The sequence below is a fragment of the Nesoenas mayeri genome (genome assembly GCF_963082525.1).
Source record: "Nesoenas mayeri genome assembly, chromosome: 4".
In the NCBI taxonomy this organism is placed as follows: Eukaryota; Metazoa; Chordata; class Aves; order Columbiformes; family Columbidae; genus Nesoenas; species Nesoenas mayeri.
In genome coordinates this window covers 49,940,208-49,966,985 of record NC_137540.1, presented here as the reverse complement: position 1 = coordinate 49,966,985, position 26,778 = coordinate 49,940,208, and the positions used below count along the sequence as shown (strand labels likewise).

Sequence of the window (26,778 nt, the reverse complement as noted above, 5' to 3'; positions counted from 1 at the left end):
GTGTCACGTAATGCCTGACCTAAGGATCCCCCACTGGAAATCACTTCCACCCCTACACATCCTGCATGAGCACAGACTGACTGCCAGGAAATACCGCAAAGTTCTTGTTGCAGCAGGAGCTGATTTGTAGTTTGTGGAATTTTATGTACTGTGAGAGCTATAAAACAAGGGTAAATAGTTTATCTTCCCATAGCAAATGACCAGTTCTGAAGTTAATATGTAACATTTGCTCAACTGTTAGGAAGAGAAGTGTGTGCTTATCTAGAAAAACTTGTAAAAAAACTACTTGGAAAATCACCTTTGTGGCCTCCATTAAGGTTACTTGATGTCACTGCAAAACAAAACTATTTTAAACGGGAGAAAACACATGGGGAGGGAGGAGTCGGCAGATCTATTTTTACTATAGAACACCTTCCCTCTGTAAAGGCAGTTACAAAGCTGTAGGAGTTTCTGTAAGGTCCCGGTTTGCCACAGACAGTTTCACTGTTGACACATGGATTTACGCTGTTGTCACAGGATTGATACCATCACATTAAGAATTATAGACCTGCACTTCAGAATTTAATTCTGAGTTTCTCAATAATGCATCAGTACTGACATTTAGGGGAAAAAGGAGATCTGATCTCAGATGCCGCTGCTTACAGTCATGCTTCAGATTACTACGTGTTGAATAATGAATTCAGACACTGTTCATACCCAGGAAAATACTTTTTTGGGGCAATGAGCAAGTTCTGAGTACATCTTTAAAAGATATACTTCCAATATACACACATTTTATAAATACTTCACATAAATTAAGCAACTGTAGAATCCCTGAACTGCACAAATAGAACAGGAGCTCAAGCAACACTTCCATAATCGCAAGGCTATTTCAAAATTAAAGTTACATTTCCACACTTGGTATTAATTTGCAAATATTATTTGTGCTAACATATTTTTTTTCTTTAACTACATGAGGATATATGGCAGAAATAATGCAATGTTTTAAAGCAAATCTGCCATTACCCCTCTCTTAGTACACATATGGTAAACCACATGATTTGGGGGAAATTATTATATCAACCTTTGGAAAGAAACGAAGACAAAAATTTGCCTCTTCAGCCATCCCAGGCAAATCCACTTCCAAACAACAAATCGACGTTCCTGTTGAAGTAATTCAGATAGCAGTTGTGTTCTCAGCAGCCCTCAAGGTCTTGGGAAATACAACAAGAAGCTCCTTTATAGGCAACTGAAGGCAATCGAGATTGTTGCTAAGATCACTTTCTTTAAATATATTCTACTGATCCCAATTCAGGAAGGTACTTCGGTATGCATGCAGACTGAAAGCTTGCTGAATCCGTGTTGCTGTTATGGCTGACAGGATGATGCCATAATACTGCTGAACGTAACAGCCTTTGCTTAAAAGTATTATATAATAAGTGTTAGTATAAACTGCTGTAAAACCAGAAATCCTTGAAGACATGCAATTACTTCATACAAATATATGTAAACACAAGAGAGAACTCTCCTGGTAGTGGTTTTAGTGCGTGGTTCCACACGGATTGACAGAAGTCTGACAACCCATGTTATGACCTGTCACCTGAACCTTGAACAGCGTCCCATCCGCACACATACAGAGCTTGAAACGCAGCCAGTTGCCGTTATTGAACTGTTCCCCGTAAGATGAACTTGGCAGTCGTGATGGGCTGACCATCACGGTTCCGTTCAGGATAATACTGTTTTCCTATTAAGAGAGAAAAAACAAAACAAAACAAAACATCAAAGCTTCTAATTTAAACAAGGTAGGTGGTTTTTGAAAAGAACAAGATGGTTTAATGAATTGATGACATCATTGGGATGGCTGTAGAAATCAACAGAACAAAAAAGTACATATGACAAGGTTTCATTTTTTAAATGAAATTAGTGAGTAATGCCCATTAATTTCTCAACTATAATCAGCAACGTACTTTGCCATTCCAATGGCAGATTGATATTGAGAGAGACAGTAGTGTGGCTTTTCACTTGACAGACCTCTTAGCAAATGCAGTAAATCTAAAAACATGTACATGAAACATCAGTGTTTGAATTCATAGATGGAATTAATTCACACATTAAATGAAAGTGCATTTATCCCTATTTTTATCCTCCGTTAACCTTTTCCATCATTCTGTATTCTCTGCAATCTCAACAATGTCCAAAAATCTTAAATGAATGCTGGTGAGTTTTGCTGTGGCAGCACAGAAGGTTGTGCTCCCACCTGTGTGCTCTGCTCGTCTATCAAAGGTTGCTGTCCCCAGTAAAACATCCAGAAGAGAAGATGAATTCCTTTGGTATTAGCTCAGCTTTAATTGCATTGTGGGTTTTTAGCGTCTTAATAGCAGTAAATCATCCTTACCTGAAAACTACTGAACCGCTAATTAACAGCAAAGTAATAATCCACCTTTTAAAAACCGTATTATATACAATGACCGCAACTAAACTTTTATGCATGACTACTTTACATAAAATTTAAATCCATATAAAGCTACATTAGTTTATTATCAGCCTGAATTTGCAACTAAGCTGGATCAAAGAACACTGATTTGAGATACTTACTGCTTTAAGTTCCATGTTACCCCCCATTCGAAACTCAATGGTCTTGCCTGTGATGAAAACACCTTCGTTTCCACGGACAATAGCACGGCCATCAACCTTGATGTTTAGATCACTGGTTGCATTGCTGGTAATCTGAGAACATAAACAAAAGAAGTGTATTACAGATCAATGAAAATGCTGCTTGGTTTTGTCTGATTAACTTTAATTACCTTAAAAATATTGCTATACAATTTAATTAAAACCTTCACTGCACTTTTTGCCCTTCTCCCATTATGCCTGTAAAGCTTATGGCCATTTCCACATTCATGTTTGAAAACAAGGATTACTTAATTTTGGAAGGTAGGTAAAATGGTAAAATAGTTTATGTCTGCATGTTGCTTGTGATAAAAAATAACCATTCATATGACTTTTATGGGATACACAGTTAACACCTGTAACACTGGTAGCAAATATAGGCTTGCTGTTAGGAGTGACTGTGTAAACTTATTCCTTTGTTTTCATTTAATCTGCTCCTCCTATGTATTTAAAGTTATTTGTCTGAGGGTTTTTTTTGGTTATGTGTTTGTTTGTTTGTTTTTGAGCATGCTATTGAATTGTTAACCTGCAGAGAAAGCACAAAGAACAGCAAAGCAAATTTTCTGTTTGTCATTAACAGCTCAATGCTTCCTAACACACACACAACCCTCTACAAAAGCCCTGATACTACTCTACTAATGTTATACAGAAGAACTACAGGATGTACTCTGTAAAGCCTTATTATAAGTGATGATATGCAAGAAAGAAACATCAGTCTGACCTGACATTTTAAATGTACACACACAAATATTCAGATTTTAACATCTTCTGGTGAAGCACATTTAGTGTAGAAACCAACTGAGAACTAGTTTAACCTAGAAGCCATGAACTGATGTAACTCCTATAATGCTGTGATTACTCTCTACACTTTTATTCAGACTTCGGAAATCTGATTGTATTAACATTTATCTCTAATAGAGAGAAAATGATACATGAAGTTGTGGTAATTATTTTTCTAAGTTCTTACGAGAAATAGAAAAGCTTTTCATAGAAATTTTATTTCTGAAGCAGGTATTGAGGTACAAACAAATGTATTGCTTAATAAAAAGACACACAGCCCTGCTTGGTATGGTATTACAGATTAACACTCATTTGTGTCAGTTTTCATTTCTGTTCTGATTTTTAGGGAGAGTTATGTTTTCAGAGCTGCATTTTAAGCTACATTTAGTCAAATTTCTAAATATGCTTGAAAGATTGTATTAGAAAACTTTTTTCTTATTTAACAACTACAGCAATTCTGTCATGAGCTTTTACAAAAAATAAGAAGTAGTTAAAAGAGACAAACCCTCTCTGTGGAGGCCTTCTGTACATTCAAGATTTTAACTCCGTTTGGCAGATGAAACTCATGAGTTTCATAGTCTGTGCTGAACAAGGTATTTTGTGTCCGTGGGTCAACAAATTCCATGCCAATATCGCTGGTAATAGAAGTTTTGTCTTTTTCCACACTAAGCTTGGTTGTTCCTTGCTGAAACACAATCTTCAGAAACAAAGTCATTAAGTTAATGATGTTTCAGATATAACATTTATTAATAATTTGAGTGTAACTCCATAGTGATGCTTGCCAACTATCAATTAATGATATAACTTACAGGCTGATTATTTCCAGTGATCACCAAATCTTCATTACGTCTCCCTCCTACGGTGCTTTTATATAAGGGATGTATAACGCCCATGTCAGAAACCTGCTTAAACCGCAACAAGCCGCTCTCGTGGAACTCCATGCTGTCACAACCGTTGGGACCGATTCGAATCACTGCCCAGATAACCAGTGTTATCTGAAAGAGAAACGCACATTTTCAAATATTACTTTGATCATTTGGATCTTCCCACAACAAGTATCGTATTAATTAGATGTTTTATTTGACATAATTATTAATACTGGTGGTTAAGTGAGCTTTAGGTGTGTATTTACTTTAGTATGTGTAATTCCTGCTGGAAACAGCAGAATACATTTAATTATGAAAGCATTTTGCATTTTAAGACTCATCTGAAATGACAGCTAAAATAATTTGTATTATATATCTATTTGAAATTAAATCACAACCATAATTAAATATTTTTCCAGTTTAAGGGTAACTGTGATATCATAAGATAAACAAATTTCCTCAACAAAGTAGCTCAGGATATATTTACTCTTCAACTATAAGAAAGCACTTTCTCATAAGGATGAAAAATAATTATGCTATGAAAAATAACTCATTACTTCTTACTGCTCAAGCAATGAAGAGATGGCGGTTACAAAAATGAAGGTTTTGAGTGCAGTGGCTGGTTAATTCCAAATGCTTACATGCAGCTCTGTTATTCTATATAAAATATTCATGGTGTAGCAGTTTATCCCGAATGCATTTGTATTGCACTAATAACACTTTGCACATTTGCTGTGTTTGAGTTTTGTGAATGGAGAGTCACTTTCAAGGTTCCTACTCCTGTGCTCCATAAATGGAGCACATGCTGAGGCCATGATGCCTGAAATAATAATGACAGAACCAGTATGATTCTTCCATCTAATCTTGCCCAGACTATAAAAGAACAAAAAAGAAAGGAGATAAATGAAAAATTTCCTTCAGTGCATTCTAAGTCCTTTTCAGTCACACTGAAATAAGCTTTATTCCTCTAGTAAAGCGTCAAAATGAAATACGTCCTAATGTTGCTTACAGCCTAAGTATTATACTCACAATAAGGTTGATGACGGCCAAAATAAAAAGAAGAACAATCACACAAATGGCCAAGTTGCCTTTCCTGCCACGTAAGCCTGTTTTATGAAGACGATCTTCATCGATTGGAATGTATCCTGCTTTAAAGTTACTGTTGTGCTCCTTATTAACATTCCTGCGCTCCACAGCCTTCTCTCGCATAGACTTCTTCACCGGGCCATTAGAACTTTGCTGTAATACAAAGCATGGATTATCTGTTAAAAGGCATGTAAATTGACCAGAATGATACACATGTACGTATGCAAAAAACAATACATCTGAATTAACTAGTGGAATATATTACATATTATATTCAATATTATATTTCAGTCTGCCACTCCGCACTTAGAATACACATGTACAACCACTGCAATCTCTCCTAACATATGACTAAAATTAAAATACAGGTATTTTCAGGCAATGTATGTTTTTATATGTAATCTTTAACATGGCAGGTAGGAATTATTAATGACATAGTCGCAGTAAAAAAAAAAAAAATCAGCTGTAAAGAACTTCATCAAGTTTTTACCTCTTAAGGATGATACAGGACATAATCCTGTATGTCACTTACCAATGCACAGGATTTTAGTTCCCTCCATGCTAATGCAGGACAGACCCTCAATCCATCTATCCAAAAGGAGTGTGGTGGATACAGTTACTTGATAGCACAGAGTTTGCATTCAACTTTTATTACTTGAATGCAGCATTAAGAAAAATACCGTAAGGCTTCAAAGCTGGCATGGGGACCTTGGCCAGTCCAGCTTTAGTTTAATCATTTGAAGTGACCAGATTCCAAGGGATATCCCTTCAATGTGACAAATTAACATGCAGAGGAAACTCTTGTAGATATTCATAGGAAAAATACCCCTTTGATATACTGTCATAACTTTGTCCAAAATTTTTTTCCACCTCCCTTGAATGGAGCAGGTTGCTACTTAAGCGTTCAACTCTTCAAAGCAGAGGCTTGATATTTTTGATGGGATTATGTTTGCTCATCTGAAATGAATGTTCACGCTGCATCTTAAGCTTATTACACTTCTATTTGTCTACATCCATGTAATGTTTAAAAACCTCTTCTGTTTTCTTCTCTAAAGAGGTGGTATTGAGAAAAGTGCTTGACTTGAACAGGTTTATGGAGGGCTTCCTAGACGATGTTCTGCAAGCCACTGTAACCCTGCACAAACTCAGAATTGAAGAGAAAACAGAGATCTGTACTCTGGGAAAAAGGAAACAGAAATCTTGTACAACAGCATAAGTATCCTGTCCTGAGGACAGTGTATTCCTGAAAAGATGTGATGGCGAGAGAGAACTCCAGTGTAGTTTTTTCACCTGATAAAGGCAGCACAACAGAAGACAGCACCAGGACTGGGACACTATGGTTACAACGGCGATTGCTGGTGCAGCCCTGCAGAACCAGGCAGTGCTTCCTGAGACCCGAGACAAGGCAGGTACCGGACTCCTCAGAATCTGGGATTGCCTACCCACTGCCGCCACCAGCATGCAGGTATTGCACATGGACTCGCTCTGATGAGAAGTCCCGTGGAGATGCAGAACCTCCTACACGATGCGCCCTGTTGCTTCCATTCTCGTGCGGTGCTGACAGTCCCTATGCTGCCTCTCCGACTGGGTGACGGGGACACCCCTTCTGACAAATTCAGCTTTCGCTCCAGTGTGAGGCCTCAGATGCCGAGGCTGAGCCCGAAGCTGATCTTCAGTCTTATTTATACCCCGTCGCTGAGCTACCACAGTTGTACACTGTACTCCTATAAATACCAACCGCCCTGCCCAGCTGCTCCTCGCGTCCCTGACTAGCGGCAAGTGCCTGCGTACGCAAGACAGTTACATTCCTGGGCGGAAATGCCACAACACTTTATTCCGAAAACAGAGAGCATTTGTCAGAGACTTCACGCCCGCGGGCAGGACGGCGCGGCCCGGGGCTGCACCGCGTCCCGCCCGGACAGCGCCGGGCCCGCCTCCGAGGCGCCCCCGCGCCCCGCTCCGCCCCTCCCGGGCTGAGGAGCGACGGGGACGGGGGGCCCGTCGCGGCCCCCACGCCCGCCGCCCCGGAGGGCTCTGGTACCAAACCAGCCCCGTCAACCGCCGCGAACATGGCGCCCCCGCCCGAACGCCCCCTCCTCAAGCAGCGCCTCTCGGCCGGAGCAGCGGCTCGGGCGACTCGCCGCGGGCACCAGGGCGGGCCTCGCTCCCCCCTCACTCCCGCAGGGACGGCCCTGCCGCGTCCCCGTGCCTGTCTCCCAGCGGGGACAGACCTGCTCGGAGGCCGCCGCCGCCGCCATCTTCCTCCTCCGCCGCCGCCGTTGCCGTTGCCGTTGCGGCGGTGCCCGCCGGCGCCCCCTTGCGGCGCGGGAGGCAGCGAGCGGTGCCGCTGCGCGCTGTGACGCGCGTCGTTACCGCCGGTTCGGAAACGCGTTACCTGGCGGCGCCACCTGGCGGCCGAGGAGTGTTCCCCGCGGGCAGCCCGCCGGGCCGGGCTCTGGGCCCATGGGCGGCTGTCACACCCGGCGCTGCGTTACCACAACGGCGGCGCGCCAGCCTGCGTCGCCCTGGCACCCGCCGCCGCGCCGGGCCCGGCCCACGTTACAATCGCGACTATAAAGGCGGCGCGAACGCGGCGCCGCCCAGAGCAGCGGGGCCGGGGCGGCGGTACCAGCTCCGCGCCGCCCGCCCGCGGGGGCTCCCGGGGGGACCGGCTGGGGGACCAACGCAGCCCAGCTCATCCCATCGCATCCCAACCCCCGGAGCGGGCTGACAGCTGGCCATGGCCGACAGCTTGAGGAGGCTGGTGTGCGCGGAGAGCTGCCGGGCGCTGCAGGAGAAGCTGGAGAGCTGGTACCGGGACTACGAGGTGGGCCGCGGCCCCGGCACGGGGATCCGCGTCTGCCGGGGGCTGCACGGGGCCAGCCCGGGGCCAGCCCGGGGCCAGCCCGCCTCCCCCGCGGGCCCTCGGCCGGGGGAGGCCGCCCCAGCGGCGCCGTTGCCGCGGTGTCCGGGCCGGGCGGCGGTTTCCGCGGTGACGGCGGGACGCGGAGTGGCGGCGGCCACACCGACTCTCGGGAGTGACCCAAAGTCCTGCCCGCGGGGAGCGGCCGCCGCTTGGGGTCCAAGAGGGATGTTTGGCCCACACGTGCACCCAGTTACGGCGATGTTAGCACCCAGTGCCTGTAGCAGCCGCAGCTTCAGCTGTTTTCTTTCTTTGCCAGCGACAAGGTTCTCTGAAAGCCGGGAGTGGAGGTTAAAAGTGATATTTGAGCTGTAATGACTAAGTCTGGACTAGAAAAGAGTTTTGTGGTAAAAGACCAGCAGATGGAAGGACCACGGGTGAGGGTCTGCTCAGAAGGAATCTCCTGTGGCCTGGGAGCAGTCAGGAAAACATGAGGAAAAAGGATGTTGGAAGCGAGAATGGGCTCACCCAGCCTCCTGCCTCTTCTAGGTGGGAAACCTGAGAGAGCCGAGGGGTGGCTGCAAGACAGCACTGCTGCAGAGGGGCTGCGGAAGGGGGGACACAGATGTGAGGAGAGAGTTTTGGGTATGGCCAGGGAGAAGGCTGCAGGTGGATGTAATGGGATGGACGGAGGAGTAAGAGGTAACAGAAGACTGAGGAGGCAAAACAGCAGAAGCAAGAGAGAAGGTGTAAAATTAGGGGAAGATGAGACCTCTGGAGATCATCTATTCCAACCCACCTGCTAAAGCAGGTTCACCCAGAGCAGATCACACAGGAATGTGTCCGGGTGGGTCTTCAATGTCTCCAAAGGAGACTCCACAGCCTCTCTGGGCAGCCTGTTCCAGTGCTCTGTCACCCTCCAAGTAAATTTTTCCTTATATTCAGATGAAACCTCTTGTGCTTCAGTCTGTGCCTGTTGCCCCTCATCCTATCATTTGGCACCACTGACAAGAGTCTGGTCCCATCATCTTGACATTCACCCTTGAGATATTTATAAACATTGATGACATCCCCTCTCAGCCTTCTCCAGGCTGAACAGACCCAATTTACTCAATGTCTCCTCATGAGAAATGTGCTGTAGGCCCCTAATAATCTTCTTAGCCATGAGCCTGTAACCATCTACTGTGTTCTATGGTTGCTGAGAAAAGGTGCTGAGCAGAGATGCAGCCTTTTCAAAGAAAGTCAGTTCATGGTATGCAGGAGTTACAGCATATTCAGTGTAACTCTCTGCAAAACCCATGGCAAAGGGCAGTTTTAAGGAGGAGTTTGAGAGCAGCTGGTAAAGGTACCACAGAGTGCAGGACAGCAGAGGAGGAAGAACAGAGGCGTGCGTTTAAAGATCTTGCAGATGGGTGGCGGAGGTAGAACTGGGGAGGCCTGAGCAATAGTGAGAGCTGAACTCTCCTAAATAGATGAGGTGGGGGTAGTGTCTGAGGTCTTGGGAAAGGAGATGAGAGCAATTTCAGGCTGCCGTTGCAAAAAAGGAAGAGCTGGCAGATGGAAGCACCGTGGGTGTTATGTCGGTGCAATGAGCTGGAAAAATGCACTTTGCAGTGGTGTTCTGGTGGAGGTTAACAGGGTGAGACTCTGCTCCTTGAGGCCAGGGGAAAGCATGTTGCAGCAATCAAAATGCAAGCTGACAGGAGCATGGTTGGGAGTTTTAGCTCTCTTGGAAGCTTGTGAAAACCATATGGAGCCATTAAAGCCCGAAGGCCTAGAGGGTGATCTATGTTGAAGAAGAGACACAGGTTATGGATAAAGATTAAGGAAGCAGGTACAAATGATGTGTTCTCCTGGCAGGTGCGGTAGCATTCTGGATAGACTAACCCTGTCAACTCCTTTTCAGAATTACATTTGCTGACAGTGGTGGTGTTTTGCTGTTCTGTTGTTATCTAGGCATGATGCTGGACTTTGTCCATTCTTCAGTTGTATTTGTTTTAGTTGGTAGCAATTGAAAAAATTTGAAAAATTGAAAAAAATTGCGTGGAGGCTTCATGTGTCTGTTGACAAAACTAGATAATAGCCTTATAGGTAGTATTTCAGCTAATACAGAAAATTAGATTTTAGACTAATGTTTTTTTCATCCAATCTCCCATCTTATTATTTTAAAAACTCTGTGTTGAAAGATTTTAACACAGATTCGCAATTTTTATTATTCCTCTTTTAGAGATATTTGTGGCTGTATCTTTATGGGTGGGAAAAGGAGTAAGTTTTCTCACCTAGTGAATTAACTGTGTGATACAAGTCCTGATGTCTTATTTGTTTGCCTGTTAACAATGTGAACCTTTTAAAGATGAGTGTTCTAGTGGATGCAGTAAGAAAAGATTGTGAAGTTGTAATTATAGGAAAAAAAAAAAAGTCATGATCATAACAGGAATAATTTTAAGTAGGAAAGCCCAGGCAGATGTATTAATACACATTAATTTACAGATTAATTCCTGTGATCAGAATCTCAACCGATGCTGTGAAATAATAGAATTGAACTCTCAGATTCAAGGGCAGCTCTTCACAATCCTCAATGAAACATCTAGAGAAGGTAAATCAGTGCCTTGTCTTACTAGTAACACATTTCACAAGTGTCATCTTTTCAAGCTCTGGCTGTTTCTGTAAGTGTTCTCACAGTTTCTTAACGTATGTATTTTTTTTTTTTAGGTGGGCATTATGCAGGTGTGGAAACAATAAAAACTCGTCTTCTGCCATGGCTAGGGACCTGTTTTTCCTGTGCTACTTCAGGAAGGCACTTTGAAGACAGCCTCTCTCTCATTCATGTATGTAGAAGATTTCTTTTAAGGAAACAGGACTGTGTGAATTTATACCTGCAGGAGAACTCTTAACAACGTTCTGTTAATAACAGCCTCCCTCCCTGATTTTGCTTAGTGGCATATGTCCTTAGTTGCTCATGGAGACAACTATGCTGTTTCTCTGTCTCATCTTACATTTCCTTTGAAAGGGAAATCAAAGAGGTCATTGAAGTTACTTTTGGCCTTCTAGGGCTTATGCTGTTTCACAGTGAGTGACAATATGGAGGAATTTGCTTCGTAAGAGGAGCTATGTTCTTCTACTGCCTTCCTTTTCTAGGAAAAGAATTATGCTATGTTTACCTTTGCAAAGACATCACAGAAGTATTTATACCGTATCTCTATTAGTAAAAACCTGCCACTGTGAAAATACATGTGTAAGCTGAAGGTCTGTATAAACTCTGTGCGTTTATCTGTGAACTCCTTTTATTTTTTTGAAGAAAACAACTTTTGTTTAGTATCTGAGCATTATAATATCACCAGAAGCGGGGAAAAGAAAAGTTCTCATGTCCATCATGATACCACATTCAAGCAGTGTGATTTTTGTGTTTCATTGTAGGATTCAGTTGAGAAAGAGAGGCAGCTGAGAGAGCTGGCCAGCAATCAGACGTTTCAACTACAAGAGCTGCAGGAACAACTGACTTCAACTCGTCTACAGCTCAGCAATGTGCAACAAGAGTAGGGGAATTAATTGTGATCATTTTTCTTTGGGTTTTTAAATTTTTTTTCAACAAGCTGTGTTTTTTTCTTAACATCTAAATACTGATGGAGATTTATAAAATGTTTCATTTCTGGCTTAAAAGCAGAGATTCAAAATACATCTAGGCTCTAGATTGTCTGTGTGTGTCCAAAGTGGGGTACAAATGATGCAGTCACACCCACATTCATGAATTGACTTGGTAGGTTTTGCTTCTGGCAGGGGAGTTGGAAAACGTGCCAGTATTCTACACAAAAGGGTTTTCTACAGTGCATGACCATCCCAGTGGAATTATAGTCAATGAGTTGTTGACTGCTGAGCAAACCTTGATAAAAATCTGTTGAGTAGCTATAGTGCAACACCTGTCGAAGGACCTGCAATGTGTCATAATTAGTTATGGTATGTAATCGTTATGTGAACATCTAAGGTCAAAACCCACTGTGGTAAGATGGAGGAAGAGACAGATTTTCAAATAAGTGACTAGGACTAAACAATTTTTGTCCAGTTGCATAAAACACATTTTGTGGAGTGCTGTGTTCTCAATTTATTATACTAAGTGATATCAGGATTATAAAGTTCTCAGAACTGCATTAGCTAGAACTGTATTAGCTAGATTAGAGGAAAGTGGGTCAACAGAATATTTCATCTTGTATCCTAATCTTGCAGATATCTGCTGTTTTCATAGAAATTTCACAGAAATTGTCCTGTCACTAGGATAGGGGTAAGAAGTAAAGTCTCTCTCTCCATATTTCTTATAAGCCCCCTTTAAGTATTGAAAGGCCTCAATAAAATCTCCCTGAAGCCTTCTCCAGACTCTTCTCCAAGTCTCCTGTGAAGAATGGCTGAGGGAAGTGTTGCAACGCTGATTGTTTTTGTGGCTCTCCTCTGGACCTGCTCTAACAGGTTCCTGTGTGTCTTGTATTGGGGACCCCAGAGCTGGATGCAGTGCTCCCGGTGGGGTATCATGAAAGGGGAGTAGAAGGGGAGAGTGCCCTCCCTTGACCTGCTGGCCATGCTTCTTTTTATGCAGCCCATGATATGGTTGGCTTTTTGGGCTCTGAATGTACATTGCCAGCTCATTTCTAGGTTTTCATCTACCGCTTTCTCCACGTCCTTCTCCACAGGGTTGCTCTTAATCCGTTTTTCTCTGCAGTCTGTACTGATACTGGTAGTTGCCCTGACCCAGATGCATCACCTTGCATTTGGCCTTGTTGAACTTTGTGAGATTCACATGGGCCCACTCCTCAAGCCTGTCAGTGTCCCTCTGGGTGACATCTATTCCCTCAAAAGTATCAATTGCACCAGTCAGCTTGGTGTCATCCACAAACTTGCTGAGGATGTGCTTGGTCCTGCTGTCAGTGTCACTAATATTGAACAGTACCAGTCCCAACACAGACCGCTGAGGGACACTGCTTGTCATGGATCTCCATTTGGCAATTGAGCTGTTGACTGCAACTCTTTGGATGTGGCCATCCAGCCAATTCCTTGTGCATCCATCAAATCCTTATCTCTCCTACTTAGGAGAATGTTGTGTGGGACCATGGCAAAGGCCTTACAGAAGGCAAGGGAGATGACATCAGTTGCTCTTCCCGTATTCACCAATGCATATTAATATCTTTCATTTCTCATCTTGGATGAATACAGGCATTCCAGTTTTTTGCTATGAAAAAAAATCTCTCAGTCAACCCCAAATTAAAGACCAGTGCAGCATCCCCCTGAAAAGAAGATGAGAGGACAAAAAGAATAAGCAAACGAGCTGTTTTCTGTTGATATTTCTAACTATAGAGAAGACATATGTGAGACTGGTGGATCTTATTAATGTATATACCTGAAGGAGGGGTGTAAAGTAGACAGAGCCAGACTATTTCCAGTAGTGCCCAGCAACTGGACCAGAGGCAATGCACACAAACTGGAACACAGGAGGTTCCCTCTGAACATCAGGAAACACTTTTTTACTGTGAGAATGGCTGAGCACTAGCACAGGTTGGCCAGGGAGGTTGTAAAGTCTTAATCCTTGAAGATATTCAAAAGCTATCTGGACATGGTTCTGGGCAACCAGCTCTGTGTGGTTCTGCTTGAGCAGGAGCCTGGACCAGATGACCTCCAAAGGTCCCTTTTGACCTCAGCCCTTCTGTAGTTCAGATATAAGTAAAGGTTGATTTAGGGGTGAGAGATTTCATTCCATGCTCCTGTGTGAATAGAAAGAGATTATTTGAGGAGATGGAGAAAAGTGTGGGAAGTACAAGGAAAGTTAATCACTAATACAGAGTGGAGTGTGTGTGTGGCAGTTTGCAGTACAAGAAAAAGTCATTCAGGGTGATCTGTGAGAAGTGGGAAATCAGTGGTAAAGCTTTTGTACAGTTTGGTGGGTTGCATTTCTGTGTGCAGTCGGGTCAGAGGTATTGGCTGTGGTTCGCAAGGCAGAAGTCTGGAAGGTGGAGGGTTGGGAAGAGGTGATTCAAGCAGAGATGAAGTAATGCATGAAAGTTTCAGAACTGATCCTTTCGAGGTCATGCAGTATGGAATCAGGCAGGCAGGGAGTAAGTACAGGAGAAAGAGAATTCGCGTCCCAGGATAACCCATCTATAGACAGTGTAGTCATTCTGAGCACTGTAAATTGTTGAAATTGATGGAGAAACTGCAATTGAGTCTTAATGTAAATAGTGGGTCATAGCAAGATAATTTTGTTATTGCATAGTCAGATATGACTTTTTATAAGCTATTTGTGTGCTGATAGTCTGCACAAAGCCCACTGTGATTGTTCTCATATGTTAAATTGGTGTGGACTTGGTCTGCTTAAACAGTCAGTTTGTCATATTAAATTCTCTGGTAGAATCTCTGCCTTTACCATGAAGGTTATTAATTTTTCTTGCAGTCTGGCAAAAACCCAGTTGGCTCTTGAAGACACAAAGACCAAATCAATCACTACTGCTTTGGCAGCAGAAGATGAAATTGTTCAGCTAAAAGCAGCGTAAGAAAAATTGGATCTTGGGGTATTTGTGGCAGAAGAGACACAGTCTGTCATTTACCTGAGCGGGTTCTGTTTATTCTGCATTGTCCTATGCTGTAGCAAAAAATAAGTCTAGCTCCTTAACATTCTGTGGCTTTATTTCTTGGTGTTATATAAAGAGAATTAGCATAAGTAGATCCATGTGAGAAGAACCCTTATGGCTGGACTTCTGTCCTTTTTTCTTTAGGACAGAGGGAGGATTACTTTGAAACTAGCAGCTTGATAGCATAAGAATTTTGTATATGAAGTTAAGTAGGAGAGAAGCATACTCTGAATATAGCTGGAAACTGTTGTTTGCAATTTGGTATCATGCTCTTGGAAGTAGTGTGTGTCTTAAACAAAAGACACTTCAGTCAGTCTCTCTTAAGATAAAGTTCTTTACATGGCTTTTTCTTTTAGACCATTTTGCCAAATCCTTTTGTCTGTCTGCACAGAAGCAATGGCTATTGGCAATGTCAGTGTTTCTGGTTTAATTTTTTTTTTTTTTTTTAATTTTTTATTTTTTAAGTGTGTTGGTCACATCTGAGAAGTTAATCTGGATCAGTAAGGGTGAAACTGAGTGACCTAACCTTTCAGTTTCAATACAGCAGTCCTTAAAACTATTATATTTTCCTTATGTGGCTTGACCTACACACATTTCCAGAAGCAGTAATAATTCTTCACTGTTATGAAATGTAGTCTATGTCTCTTTTATTTGTTTTGTTTGGGTTTTTGTGTGTTACACTACCAGAAAAGAATACAAAGGTAGTTGAAATTAATTCCAACAGCATGTGAATTCTTTTGATAACTGACATTTCAACCATGGAAATTTAACAAATCATACTTGTTAAATAAATGCTTGCAGACTTTCAGAAAAATAACATTGCTGCTTTCAAAAACAGAGGGAATTTGACTTTGTTGCTTCACTGCAGGAAAGGATGTAACTGTACATGAGTTTATCTTTCCTTTTAGGGTAACTGAGAGGATGAACTACTCCTGATAAAGATGAGCAAATGAAAAAACCTCAGGCCATTAGAGTTTCTACTTCAGGATCAAATTGAATCTCACATGTTCATCTGTGAATGATAGTGTTGTCAGATTTCATCCATGGGTTTTCCTAGCAAGGGTTGATCACTTGGATTTTAATTTTTTGGATGACTACCTGGGTTACAAACTCATATTCTTATAAAATGGGGTCTTTGGATTTGTTGGGTGAAAAGTAGCGCTTATAACTTCTTGATTCTTAGATATAACCTGACTGCTGCCTTCCTGATTAGAACTATTAGTAGGGGATAAAGCATCTCACAGTTCCCATATGTAGGTCTTAATGTAGACTGGACAGAAACTCACATTGCCATTTGTACTACTGAGAAGAACAAAACATTCCTATCTTCTCATGAATTCAGAAATTCCATAATTTCTACATACTTATGGTTCATGTTTGCTCACAGTTTAGTTGATACTGTACATTTGCATATTCTGCCTGGGTAGTCAACTTTTGATTTGATCAAATGTGCTACTTTTCATAGTCTGTGAATTATATTTTGAAAATTTGAATCCTTTGAGTTGGGTGAAATCAGATTTGCCTAGTCTTCACCTGTCTGTCAAAACCAGAATCCTTCTAAAAGTAGAGAAAGTGAGGTCAGGACTGATCTGTGACACTTAGGGATGGATTTATTTTTTGCACAAGATGCAGTTTGCCCGGAACGCCTTTTGCACTTTGTCTGTAAACTTGTTTTTTGAGACTTTTGAAATAGCTGATGATCTCATTCCTCTTATTTACAGTCTGTCTGCCTCTCTTGCATACTTAAATTGAAAAATGTTTTGTTAGACATCTTGGTCTACTGGGCTGTTAGAGCAAATGTGGTCTAGACTCAGTATAATTAAGCTCTATAGCCAGTATATGCTTTTTTTATATCAATAAATTAATTTTAACAGGATTTAGCTATTTCCTGTAGAATTATGAAGGAAAATACACATTTTTTTTTTTAATGAATAATGTTCAACATTCAAAAATATTGGAAGTTATTCAGGGAAGGACAAAAAATTGTGCAGTAAAAGCTGTTATATGCAGACTGAACAAAATCCTATTAGCACTGTTACAAATGGAAGCTTATTACTAGGGTGCCTAGACTCGGGCCAAGGTCTGGTTAAACTTGAGCAAGTCAGATAACTCACTTGGAAGTAAATGAGGCCAAGAGGACTTTTCTTTATCTGCTGTACAGAGGACCTATTATATAGATTGGCAGGAAGAAATTTTGATAAACATGGTTGTAATTGATAACAACCAATATGGGAGCTTGAATTAGCTGCCTGAAGACCTTGTAGTGTCGCTGTTGCAGGGGGCTCTTAAAAATAGATTAATCAGGCATGTGGCCAAAAATCACATAGGTGGAGTTGCTCTTGCCTTGAATTTCAAGGCAGTCTGACTGATTGAATCAGGGTTAGCCCAAGAACTGTGATGGATTTCATCAGTAATGAATTGTTTGAAACTGGAGTGTAGCAGTGGGCTTCATTACCTAAACAGCATTAAGCAGAAACTTCACACAAATTCTCAAGGCTGTCGTTATTTTCTCCTGAGACACTGGCTGAAGATGCCTATGTTATTTTTAAATGGTTAGAGGGCGGCATTTAAAACACTAGTTATAGCCTTAAAATAAAAGTGGGTTATGAAAACTCTTCTGATTTTTCTAAGAACTATATTTTGTCTTTTTTGTTACAGTTTATTTTTTAGCATTTACATGTCTTTAACAGAAAAGTGAAAATACTCTCTTCATTTCAGATTAATATTTAGCAGTAGAGTGAATGACCAATGAAACAGGGGAAACTCTGAATACTGCATATATTTAATTAACATAGAAAGGATTAGTGTTAAGGCTTACAAAAGTCAGCATTGGTAATTCATAAATGTGTCTGTCTTAAAGTTGTTTTTTTACTTTTGGTATTTAGTTTTTCTTACAAAGAAAGAAACATTTGTTTTCAGTGGTGGCTTTTCTTGTTTGTGCCTTACCATATGACTTGTGATGAACAATGAAAGATGTAGGTATTTCTGCTGGTTTAAGTCAGTCATAGGCTTTCCTGCTTTTCTTTTTCTTGTATGTGTGTGTGTGTGTGTGTTGTTGTTGTTGTTTTCCCCTCTCCTGATTAAGGTAGACCTACAATTAAGCATCTGTTTGTATTTGTTATCATTGTCTGTTGTCATGCTGAAAAGATGGAAGCTTTGTGGATCTCAGAGCAGCGAGATAAAGACCATCAAAAATTACTTTAAAAGTTTCTGAAAACTCTCCACATGAAGAGGGGTAAATAGCAAAAAGAAACTAATAGAAAAGTACTTTTATTTATCCTTTCTGTTGGATAGTTACTAACACTGCATGCTCTGTCTGCATTGTCTATCATGGCAATTTAAGGAAAGCATTTTTTTTGGTACATAATGATTCTTCCCCATCTCTAGAACTAGTCTTCCCAAATCTACTCTCCTTTTGCAGTTGTTCTTTATATTAGAATTCTTTAGCACTCTTTTATTGCTATTCTGCTAGAAGTCCCTGCTGGAGGAGATGACTAAGGATGTCCATGGGATTGTAGGATTGTAATAGTATCTGCAGCTTTCCCTGCCCAGGTTAAAAGGCTGGTCTTTCCTCTTAGCAGATGCGCTGGCCTCATCTGTGGTCTCAGTCAGCACGCTGCTTAAAGGATTAGAATGGGAAGCTTGTCAATTGATAGGTGGTTCAGAGCTTGAAAAATCTTGCCAGGGTCATTCAGTAAAAGAAGGACAGACTGAATGCCTCCAAAATTAATAGAAAGCTTTTTTTTTTCTTTTTTCCTTTTGGAAAATGGAAAGCAACAGTAATATCTGTGTTTGGAGGGGAAACAGATGTTGGGATACTTTCTAACATTAAGTAAGAGTAAAGGACAGAAGGTAAACTTGCCTAACTGGTTGTCTGCCACTGTTTAAGAAACATTGCTTCTCCTAGGGTGAGCAGAAGAGGTAGCTTTAGCTTTTTATATTACTTGAATAACATCATTGGTTATACCCTTTGACTGACTAATATATTCCAGCAAAGAAAAGAACCCAAGGATCTGATACAAGAAAATACCTAGAGTCTTACTTAAACTCTAGGAAATAGAACTGAGCTAGTTTAGCTTGCATCTTAAATATGAGAAAGAAACCTGTTTCTTAGACCTTATCATCTGAGCTAACGCAAGGACACCAAATGTTAACCAGTGATCTCTCCTGTAACGTAACGTGTAGTGTATCCAGTCTCCTGCCACACCACACTTTTACATTTTAAAGGGTAATTAAGAGTATGGTTTGGAGTATGCTTTTTAAAAACTCTTCATTTCCCTGTATTTCAGTATAAGAAACATGCTCAATATTTCTGCTCTTTTTTTGTTCTTTTTGTTTGATGATGAGGTTTAACTGATAGATGGTTTGCACTGGTAGAAGGACGTCTTGTGACTGACTTTATTCTGTGTGGTTAAGTCTGAAGACTTCCCGTGCCCAAGAGGAGGACGCCCTGAGGAAGTTAGATTGTCTGAATGACTATGAGCAGCAGATCAAAATACTGCGGGATGAGATTACTATCCTGGATGCCCAAAATTCTGTTCTCCAGAGCAGGTAGAGGTGTTATTCAGGGAAGTCACTGAATCAGAGAAATAGCTCACGTTAGACAGCATTCATTCTCTCCTCATTTGAAATATAAACAAAAGCTAGGCTTTTGTACTTTGTTATGAAGCAACATAAACTCTTAAGTGATTTCTCCTAGTGCCCAAATGTTTTAATTTCAGGCAGCTATGTTAAGTTTCTGGCAAAAGAGCAAAGAGAGCAGCTTTATAAAATACATTGAGAGCAACCATACCATATAAAAAGAGATGGCCAGTTTATTTGTTTACGTCATCTTTGGATACTATACCATTGCATGGTGGAACTGGTTACATTCTCACTTGTTTCACTTTACAATTCCTCAGTGGTACTGAAAGAGGAACAAATGTCCAGAGCATTACTAGTTAAAAATGTGTTTCCCCAGAATGAAGTGCTTGGCTGTACACGCTTTAGGAATTACTTTAATTTTGTTGTTCAGGCTCTAGCACATAAAATGTATTGACACAAATGCCTTCATATTAGGCTAACCAGCTGCAGCTTTACTTCTTTAATAATGTCGGCTCAAAATCTCATCTTATCCTGGCAATAATTAAATTAACACAACTCTGTGTGCTGGACAAAAGCTTCTGAGGATGGTGAAGTGACCTCTTGCTTCTTTCCATGTCTGTCACAGGCTTGCACGGAGCCGTTCTCCTTCCCCAAGGCGCAGTGAGATCAAGTCATCGAGTCTGCTTTCCTCAAGGAGCTGCTCCCCCGGCCGAGCCAGGCGCACAAACACTTCACGCCGCGCCTGCCTCATAACTCGCTTTGGTGACATCTATGCTCAAGAACGCTTGGATGCAGAGACCCTTTTGAGGACATACATCAGTGACATGGAGATGGTGCAGAGGATAATATACATTGCAGCTGTGGTAAGAAAAGTATATTTATTGTTTTACAGGCCAGAATAAGGTTTTTTTTATAAAATATTATGGCTGGATTGGATTAAATTTTGCGTAAATTAGCATTTCTGTGAAGTATGGAGAAGAAAACTTCTCTTCTTTTTTCCCTTTTTGTTTCCCCTTCTTCCCCTCACACTTTTACACTGAATTCTCAGTTTAGTGTCCTTTTCTGAGTGTCGTGTCCCACCAGTAGGACAGGGTCAGTGATCTACAGTACAGATGCTAAAAGGGGCACATAAGAATGAATGGCTCTGAAAGGTAGATGATTCCTGCACTAAACACCACTGCCTCATTTAGATGAATTATTTTGGGAATACTACATTTTAGAAAGCTAAAAACCTTTCCATGTCATGCTTTCCTCTTGTAGCTATGCGCTTTTCTATTAATAGTTTTATTTGGTCCCTTGAAATTACTTAGATACCTCACATTTACTAGGAATCTGAAGAAATTTTTCATTCTTCTTTTCTATAAAATTGATGTAGTACAAACCTGTGTCAGAGAGGCAGTGTGTCTCTTCATGTGTGTGATCCCAAGCACACTGAAATTACTGACGTTTTTTTCCCACAGCTGTCATTCAGTTTACACTCTCTAATTAAACCTTTCTGCCCAACAGACAAGATGTGCTCCTGTCTGACCTGATAGGCTGTGCACATGAAATGCAATCATATTACTGAATTCTGCTCTTGATATCTTTGCATGTGATTCCATTGATTGTGAGTGTGTGATGGAATCTTACAAAAAAATAGAAAGATAGGTGGGAAGCTATTCAGTTCTGTCTTCTGCAAATAAATCACACTTGATTTAATCAGAGAAGTCTGCCCAGATGAGTACTATTTTTAACTTTCACTTTTACAGCAGCATTTTATGCTTCTCCTTACAATGATAGTACTGGGTTAAGTTCATCCTCTCAGATAACTGATAAAAAATTAATCTGTCTTCTGGGTTTAACTAGATGTTCTTTGTGTTTGCAGGAGTCTTTTAGTGCGGCTAAGATGGCCTACAGGCAGTTCAAAATACGTGTGAGAGACACTCTGTCTCTAGGTCACTCGGGGCCTGAGTCACTTGAAGACACTGTCCTGGATTACATAGTTCGCCATGAGGATCTGTATGACGTTCAAGCCAGTGTCAATGTAAGTCAAGGGTACTGAGGAAGTGACATGTTGATCTGTTTCAGTAGCTCATAAATTCAGAGTGTGTAAACTAGAAATGCACTGTAACCTGAAGAAGGAAAAAAATTTACTGCATGGATTTTATGTCTTGTAGCTGTTTCTTTTTCAAAATAATATTGTGGTATGGCCCAGTAATCACTTGTTTTATTTGCCAGTGCTTAGAGTGTCTCTGTCTGCCAGAATAATATTTTTTGCAAGATACAGTGTAACTGTCCTAATCAAATAAATGTAAACTACATTTCATATCTTTCTTAAATTCTGTGCTCTGCTGAAAAGCTGCATCTCCCTCCTAAGGTTGATACACATGATGTAGCTCATACTTTATTTCTAAAATAACAGCGTGTTCTTTCTGAAGCTAATATTTTCTGGAATAGCCTAAGACAACATTGCTGAGAGCTTCTTATGCTGTTTTTGTTTTGTTTTGTTTTGTTTTTCTAATGTAGAAAGCTGAGAGGTGTATTTAGGAGGGATTTCCATACTACCCATGAATAAAAGTGTTAATGAGCTCAAATTACTCAATTGTGTTTATTTTCAGGAAGTAATTCGTTCCATGAACATCAACCCGAAGATTTCATTTCCACCAGAAATTGATTTCATTGTGATCAGCACTTTGATTCGAGAGTTGTGCTGTGTGGCTTTTTCCATGCAGACACTCATTCCTCCTCTTGATATTGCCTTTGGTACTGATGGAGAACTTTTCAGTGAGACCAAGTAAGAGCTCTTTATTTTTAGTCAGATTATTGCTGTTTGAAAAAGTCCATCAAGTTGTATAGTCTACTTCTTCCTAATTAATATAAGGGTTTGAGATTGCTAAATATTGATTTGGGGAAAATACTTCTGGTTTGTAGTGAATTTGATATTAAGGTCTTTGATGGTATATAAATGCCAGAATGTAGACCAGTGTTAACAGCTTTTTTAATGAACAGCAGAGCAATTTTCTGGATAAACTTTGGTCTCCAGAGCATGTCTAACTGGTCATTTAAGAGGAATATAATGATCAGCTTTCTTTTCCCTGCTTAGTCTCTGCCTCCAGGATCATCACCATGTGTGCTGTGACCCCCAGGCTGTGGCTGCTGTACGACATATGGATCTTAATACACCCCTATCTCTTTTGGTTTAGAGCTGACCAAAAAGAAAAATACCTTTTAAAAATGGGAATTTTGTTTAAAAAATGCACACCATATGATAGTTTTTGGTGGGTTTTTTCTATAGGGTCAGGGCTGGTTGCTTTGCTAGCTGGCAGGTAATTGCAGGGAGCTTTCGTGCCTTTGAGAAAACTAACAGGATTGGTAGCTCCAAAAAAATTCCTTTCAAGAGCAAGAAAAGCCACAGCAATAAGGAGGTTTCTAATAATAATTTAAAACAGAATGGAACCCCGATGGGGAAGAGCTTGAGAAGCCAAGGAAGGAAATAGAGAAGATAAATGTAGCCCTTTAACAGGAGAGTGAAAAGCCATAGGTGCCTAATTAATGATCCTGCCAAAGCCTGGCAGTGAGCTGAGTGATACCCAAATTGGCTGAGTTCAGAAGGCAGAAATGCTGCGCTGTGGGCTTGGGATGCTTTCTCCACCTACTTATGTGTGTGGTCTTCAAAAAACAGGCGTAATGTTCTTATATGTGCTTCTGTGGGAGACATGCGCACATCTATCCTTCTGTATAGATAAATATGTGGCATATATATGTTTACATGTATAGCATATGGATGTGATACACAGAGACGGAGCAAAATTTGTAGAAATTAAAATAGTTCTGTTAGTTATGCATAATACTACTCTATAAAAGACTGGCCAAACCTCATCATACCCTATACCTTCTTCCATGCAGAGCTTCGTGCCTCAGTTTACAACATTGTTTTATGTAAGTGACTATTGTATGTAAGTTACTAATGCATTGCTCTTTGTTCTGAGTTTGAATCCACAAAACCAGACATGTATTATTCAGCCAATATTGCACACTTAGGGAGGTAATAAATATCTGGTATGTTAATACAGGCCTTCAAAATAATTTTTCTTAGCTAAAAAGTCACTGTTTCATTATTAATATCTGAAGGTCTTGCTAATAAAATTGTCTCATGTCTCTTAAGATACTAGGATTTAACTTTATAGTTGAGAAGGAGTATTTCTGTAATATCTTCTATAGGGGTCTTGTTTTAGCAAGTTATTTCAGGAAGATGGGATGACTATGCCTGCCAGAATGCTGCTTAGGAGATTTAATCTGTCAGTAGGCCCAAGGACCTTGTGTGTGGCTTATGCAAGAATATGGTCTAGTGGCTTTCTGCAGTGTGAGATGCCTTTACTGGAGTGTCTCTCAGTAAGCAGAAAGTATATTCTGCTTAGTCTGTCTTACAAATGCATTTATTTACAGGTTCACTTAATACTTATTTTTGTGATATGGAAATATTGTCAAGAAATGTGCTTATGAGCTCTAATGAGTATTCTGCTTTTTATCAGCTTTCACAACTTGAAGCGTCATGTTTCTCTTTTGGCACTTACATGCAGACATTTCTTGTGCTCTGTTTCAACAGGTACTATCGTAGTTTTGACTCTGATTTCACAGCCCTCTTGGTGGCCTATCATGTATGGCCTGCTCTGATGGAAAAAGATGTTGTAATTTTGAAGGGAGAGGCAGTCACAAAAAGAGGAGCTTTGGTATGTACTTTAAGGAACATATTAAGGGAAGTAATAGGATCTAAACACTGTTTTAAAATTTAAAAAGAGAAATTCTTCATTGTTCCCTATATAGCTGGAGTTATGCATATCAAATATAAGTTAGGTCTTAGTGCCTCATCCTGTATTTAGGATGAACAGTTCCATTTGCCTTAATGTATTCATTATGCAGATGTATGATTGTCAGCAGAGCTTATTCTAAGGAGGAAGTTTACTGTGTTTACTCTCCGTCCTCAAGCCTTGTCTCCAGCATGGGAAATCTGCTTGCCCAATCTGTTAAATGCTTTCTCTCAAAAGAGGTTTGTGAAACTCTTCTCTTGTAGTGGTCTCGCAGAAGTAGAAGTAGCAGCAGAGGCCGAAGCCGCAGCAGTAGCCCTGGTCCTCTTCTAGCCCACCATGTAAGCCCCAGCTGAATGCTTGTAGTATAAACAGCATCAAGTATTTTAAACTCAGAATGAAGGCAACCTTTTAAAAATGCTCATGTGCCACACGTACAATTTAACATTGGGAATAAATGCCTTTGCTGGGTCTGGAATGAGGTGAAGTTGAACTGACAGTTATTGCCTGGTATAATTATCAGTGGAGATACTGCATGAGAAGTAGATCATAGTTAAGTTCTCGGAAGTATCAACTGTGGATCTCAGAATGCTTTCCCCTACTCTCCCTTGCCTCACTACCCTTCTGAATAACTAATTGAGTCACCTGGAAGTGTTTTCATTATCTTACAGTACGTACACAGCACATGGTTCCTGCCTCCTGGAATTAGTAATGTAACTTTACCCTCTAATGCCTCAGAGGAGCAGAAAATCAGTGTAGGGTGGGCAAAAGGGGAAAAACTGAGGTGGTACTAATAAGTTATGTAAAACCTTAACAGAGTTCTGTGTATGGTATACTAACACAGTATTTTTAATTATTGATATGGGTGCCCTCAACTTAAAATATGAATATTAAAAATGTGACAAGCTTTGGTTAAGACTCGCTTTTTTGTGCATATGCAGGGCGTGAAAGAAAAACTAGAAAGTTGTTGAATTTGACTTTGTAGCAGTGGAACTGCACTGCTAGAGTAACACGTGCAAATTTTCTGAATGTTGGTGGGTCCTCAGGTGCCTTTTCTGGGTACGTTTCTTTGGCACACCTGAGTTTCCTTTTCTATTTGTCTTGCAGTTGTCTCGAAGCCGCAGTCCTTCACCACTGAGGAGCACAAGCCCAAGTGAGTGAGCGTATTAGTTCATACTGACTCATGGTTTTCACATTAAGCTCTTGAATTGACTGAGTAAGCAGAAAAATAAAATGCTGAAGGTCTTTGACTCTAAAATACTTGTCCAAGTCTTATTTTTAAAATGGGTAGCCCCTTTCTTTTCTGGAAAAAGGCTGCAATTTCTGACTTGGAGAAGAACTTGTTTTTCACTTTACTCAGACCACTGCCATGAGTTCTCCCTGCTGGTTGCCTTTATTGTGGCCAGTTTATATTAAGTAAAGCTTGTTTTCTTCCCTACACAAGAGACAGTTATCTGCATGCCTGTTGGCTCCATGCCTTTCAGAATCCAGAGATACCTAAGTGGTGATGGTGAGGTGAGGGATTTCACACAGTATGAATGTGTGCCCATCTTGAAGTCAAGCCAATTTGGAGGTTTAGAAAAAAAAATAGTTGTACTGAAATGTCTCTTTCTTCAATAGGGCGTTAACAGAACACATTCCTGTGATGCAGTTACATCTGGATTCAAGAACTTCACTGGTGCCTTTTCCTGTCAAGAATACCTCAAGCCTTGCAATAATGTGAATGGCAACTGTCACTCCAAATGGAGTTTGTGTTCAGTGTGGTTTTTAGAATTATAGAAACTTATTTATGATTTTAGAAACTAATTCAACCCTTCTGATTTAAAAAAAAAAAAAAAAAGTGTGTGCAATATAGGATCATACTCATTTGGCAAAATTTGCAGAGCACTGAGTAGTGCATGCTGTAGTCCTGCAGATGACATTATTGCATCTAGAATGTTTTCAACAGATACCAAGTGATGCAGTTTAGAGGATGTTTAATATAACCTAAATGGTGAACATTGCAGAATGTTGAGGTTAGCTGTTACTTGAAAACAATTCCATTAATTGGTGCTTATTTACAATTTTAGAAAATAGCAATAATCTTAGGATGTGCCAGTCTCACACAGCAGGATTTGAAATACGCCCTTGTGGCAAACTGACTTTTCTAACTACAATGTAAAAGTTGCACAAAACATTCATAAACTAGCAATACTTCAGCAATCCCCAGGATTCTATTGCCATTTACTTATGAAAGCATGGGAGTGTGCTTTGGCAAGGCAGTAATAGTCCTTGTTAAATTTGTTGTTACTTAGAAATGAATATCATAAAAATTTGTAGTTTGAAACTTGAAGTATTTTGAAAGTGTGCCACTGACTATTTGTAGGCTTGAAATGCTTGCTTGAAGTGGCCTATTTGGTACCGCTTTTAATGGGCTTCCATACCAGACTGATAGATTGGTAATTCTTGTGAACATGGTGAAAAAAACCTGTCCAGTTAGCTCCTACTGGGGGTGTTTGTTACATTTTAAGTGTAAAAATTAGAGACCCGAAGGGATTTTATTCTGGCACTTTAAATAG

The 26,778-nt window shown here is 40.6% G+C and overlaps 2 protein-coding genes across 3 annotated transcripts; one reads left to right on the top strand and one right to left on the bottom strand.

Annotated features, from left to right (window-relative positions):
• Positions 1-1,097: 1,097 nt before the first annotated feature.
• Positions 1,098-7,660, bottom strand: SGCB (sarcoglycan beta). 2 transcript variants are annotated; one of them, XM_080343782.1, is made up of 6 exons: positions 7,613-7,660; positions 5,325-5,534; positions 4,239-4,424; positions 3,935-4,126; positions 2,575-2,706; positions 1,098-1,723 (listed from the first exon to the last, which is right to left on the bottom strand). In XM_080343782.1, the coding sequence occupies exons 1-6, from the start codon at positions 7,637-7,639 to the stop codon at positions 1,520-1,522; spliced, it is 951 nt and encodes a 316-aa protein (XP_080199908.1). In that variant the 5' UTR covers positions 7,640-7,660; the 3' UTR covers positions 1,098-1,519. The 2 variants fall into 2 exon arrangements, with proteins under 2 accessions (XP_080199908.1, XP_080199909.1); XM_080343783.1 differs by lacking the exon at positions 5,325-5,534.
• Positions 7,661-8,073: 413 nt separating this feature from the next.
• On the top strand, positions 8,074-26,393 carry SPATA18 (spermatogenesis associated 18). The gene is made up of 12 exons (XM_080344179.1): positions 8,074-8,208; positions 10,735-10,840; positions 10,957-11,072; positions 11,662-11,780; positions 19,269-19,403; positions 20,062-20,299; positions 21,301-21,459; positions 22,034-22,209; positions 24,022-24,145; positions 24,487-24,561; positions 25,328-25,373; positions 25,841-26,393. Exons 1-12 carry the CDS (start codon positions 8,122-8,124, stop codon positions 25,846-25,848), a joined length of 1,389 nt encoding a protein of 462 aa, XP_080200305.1. The 5' UTR covers positions 8,074-8,121; the 3' UTR covers positions 25,849-26,393.
• Positions 26,394-26,778: the final 385 nt, after the last annotated feature.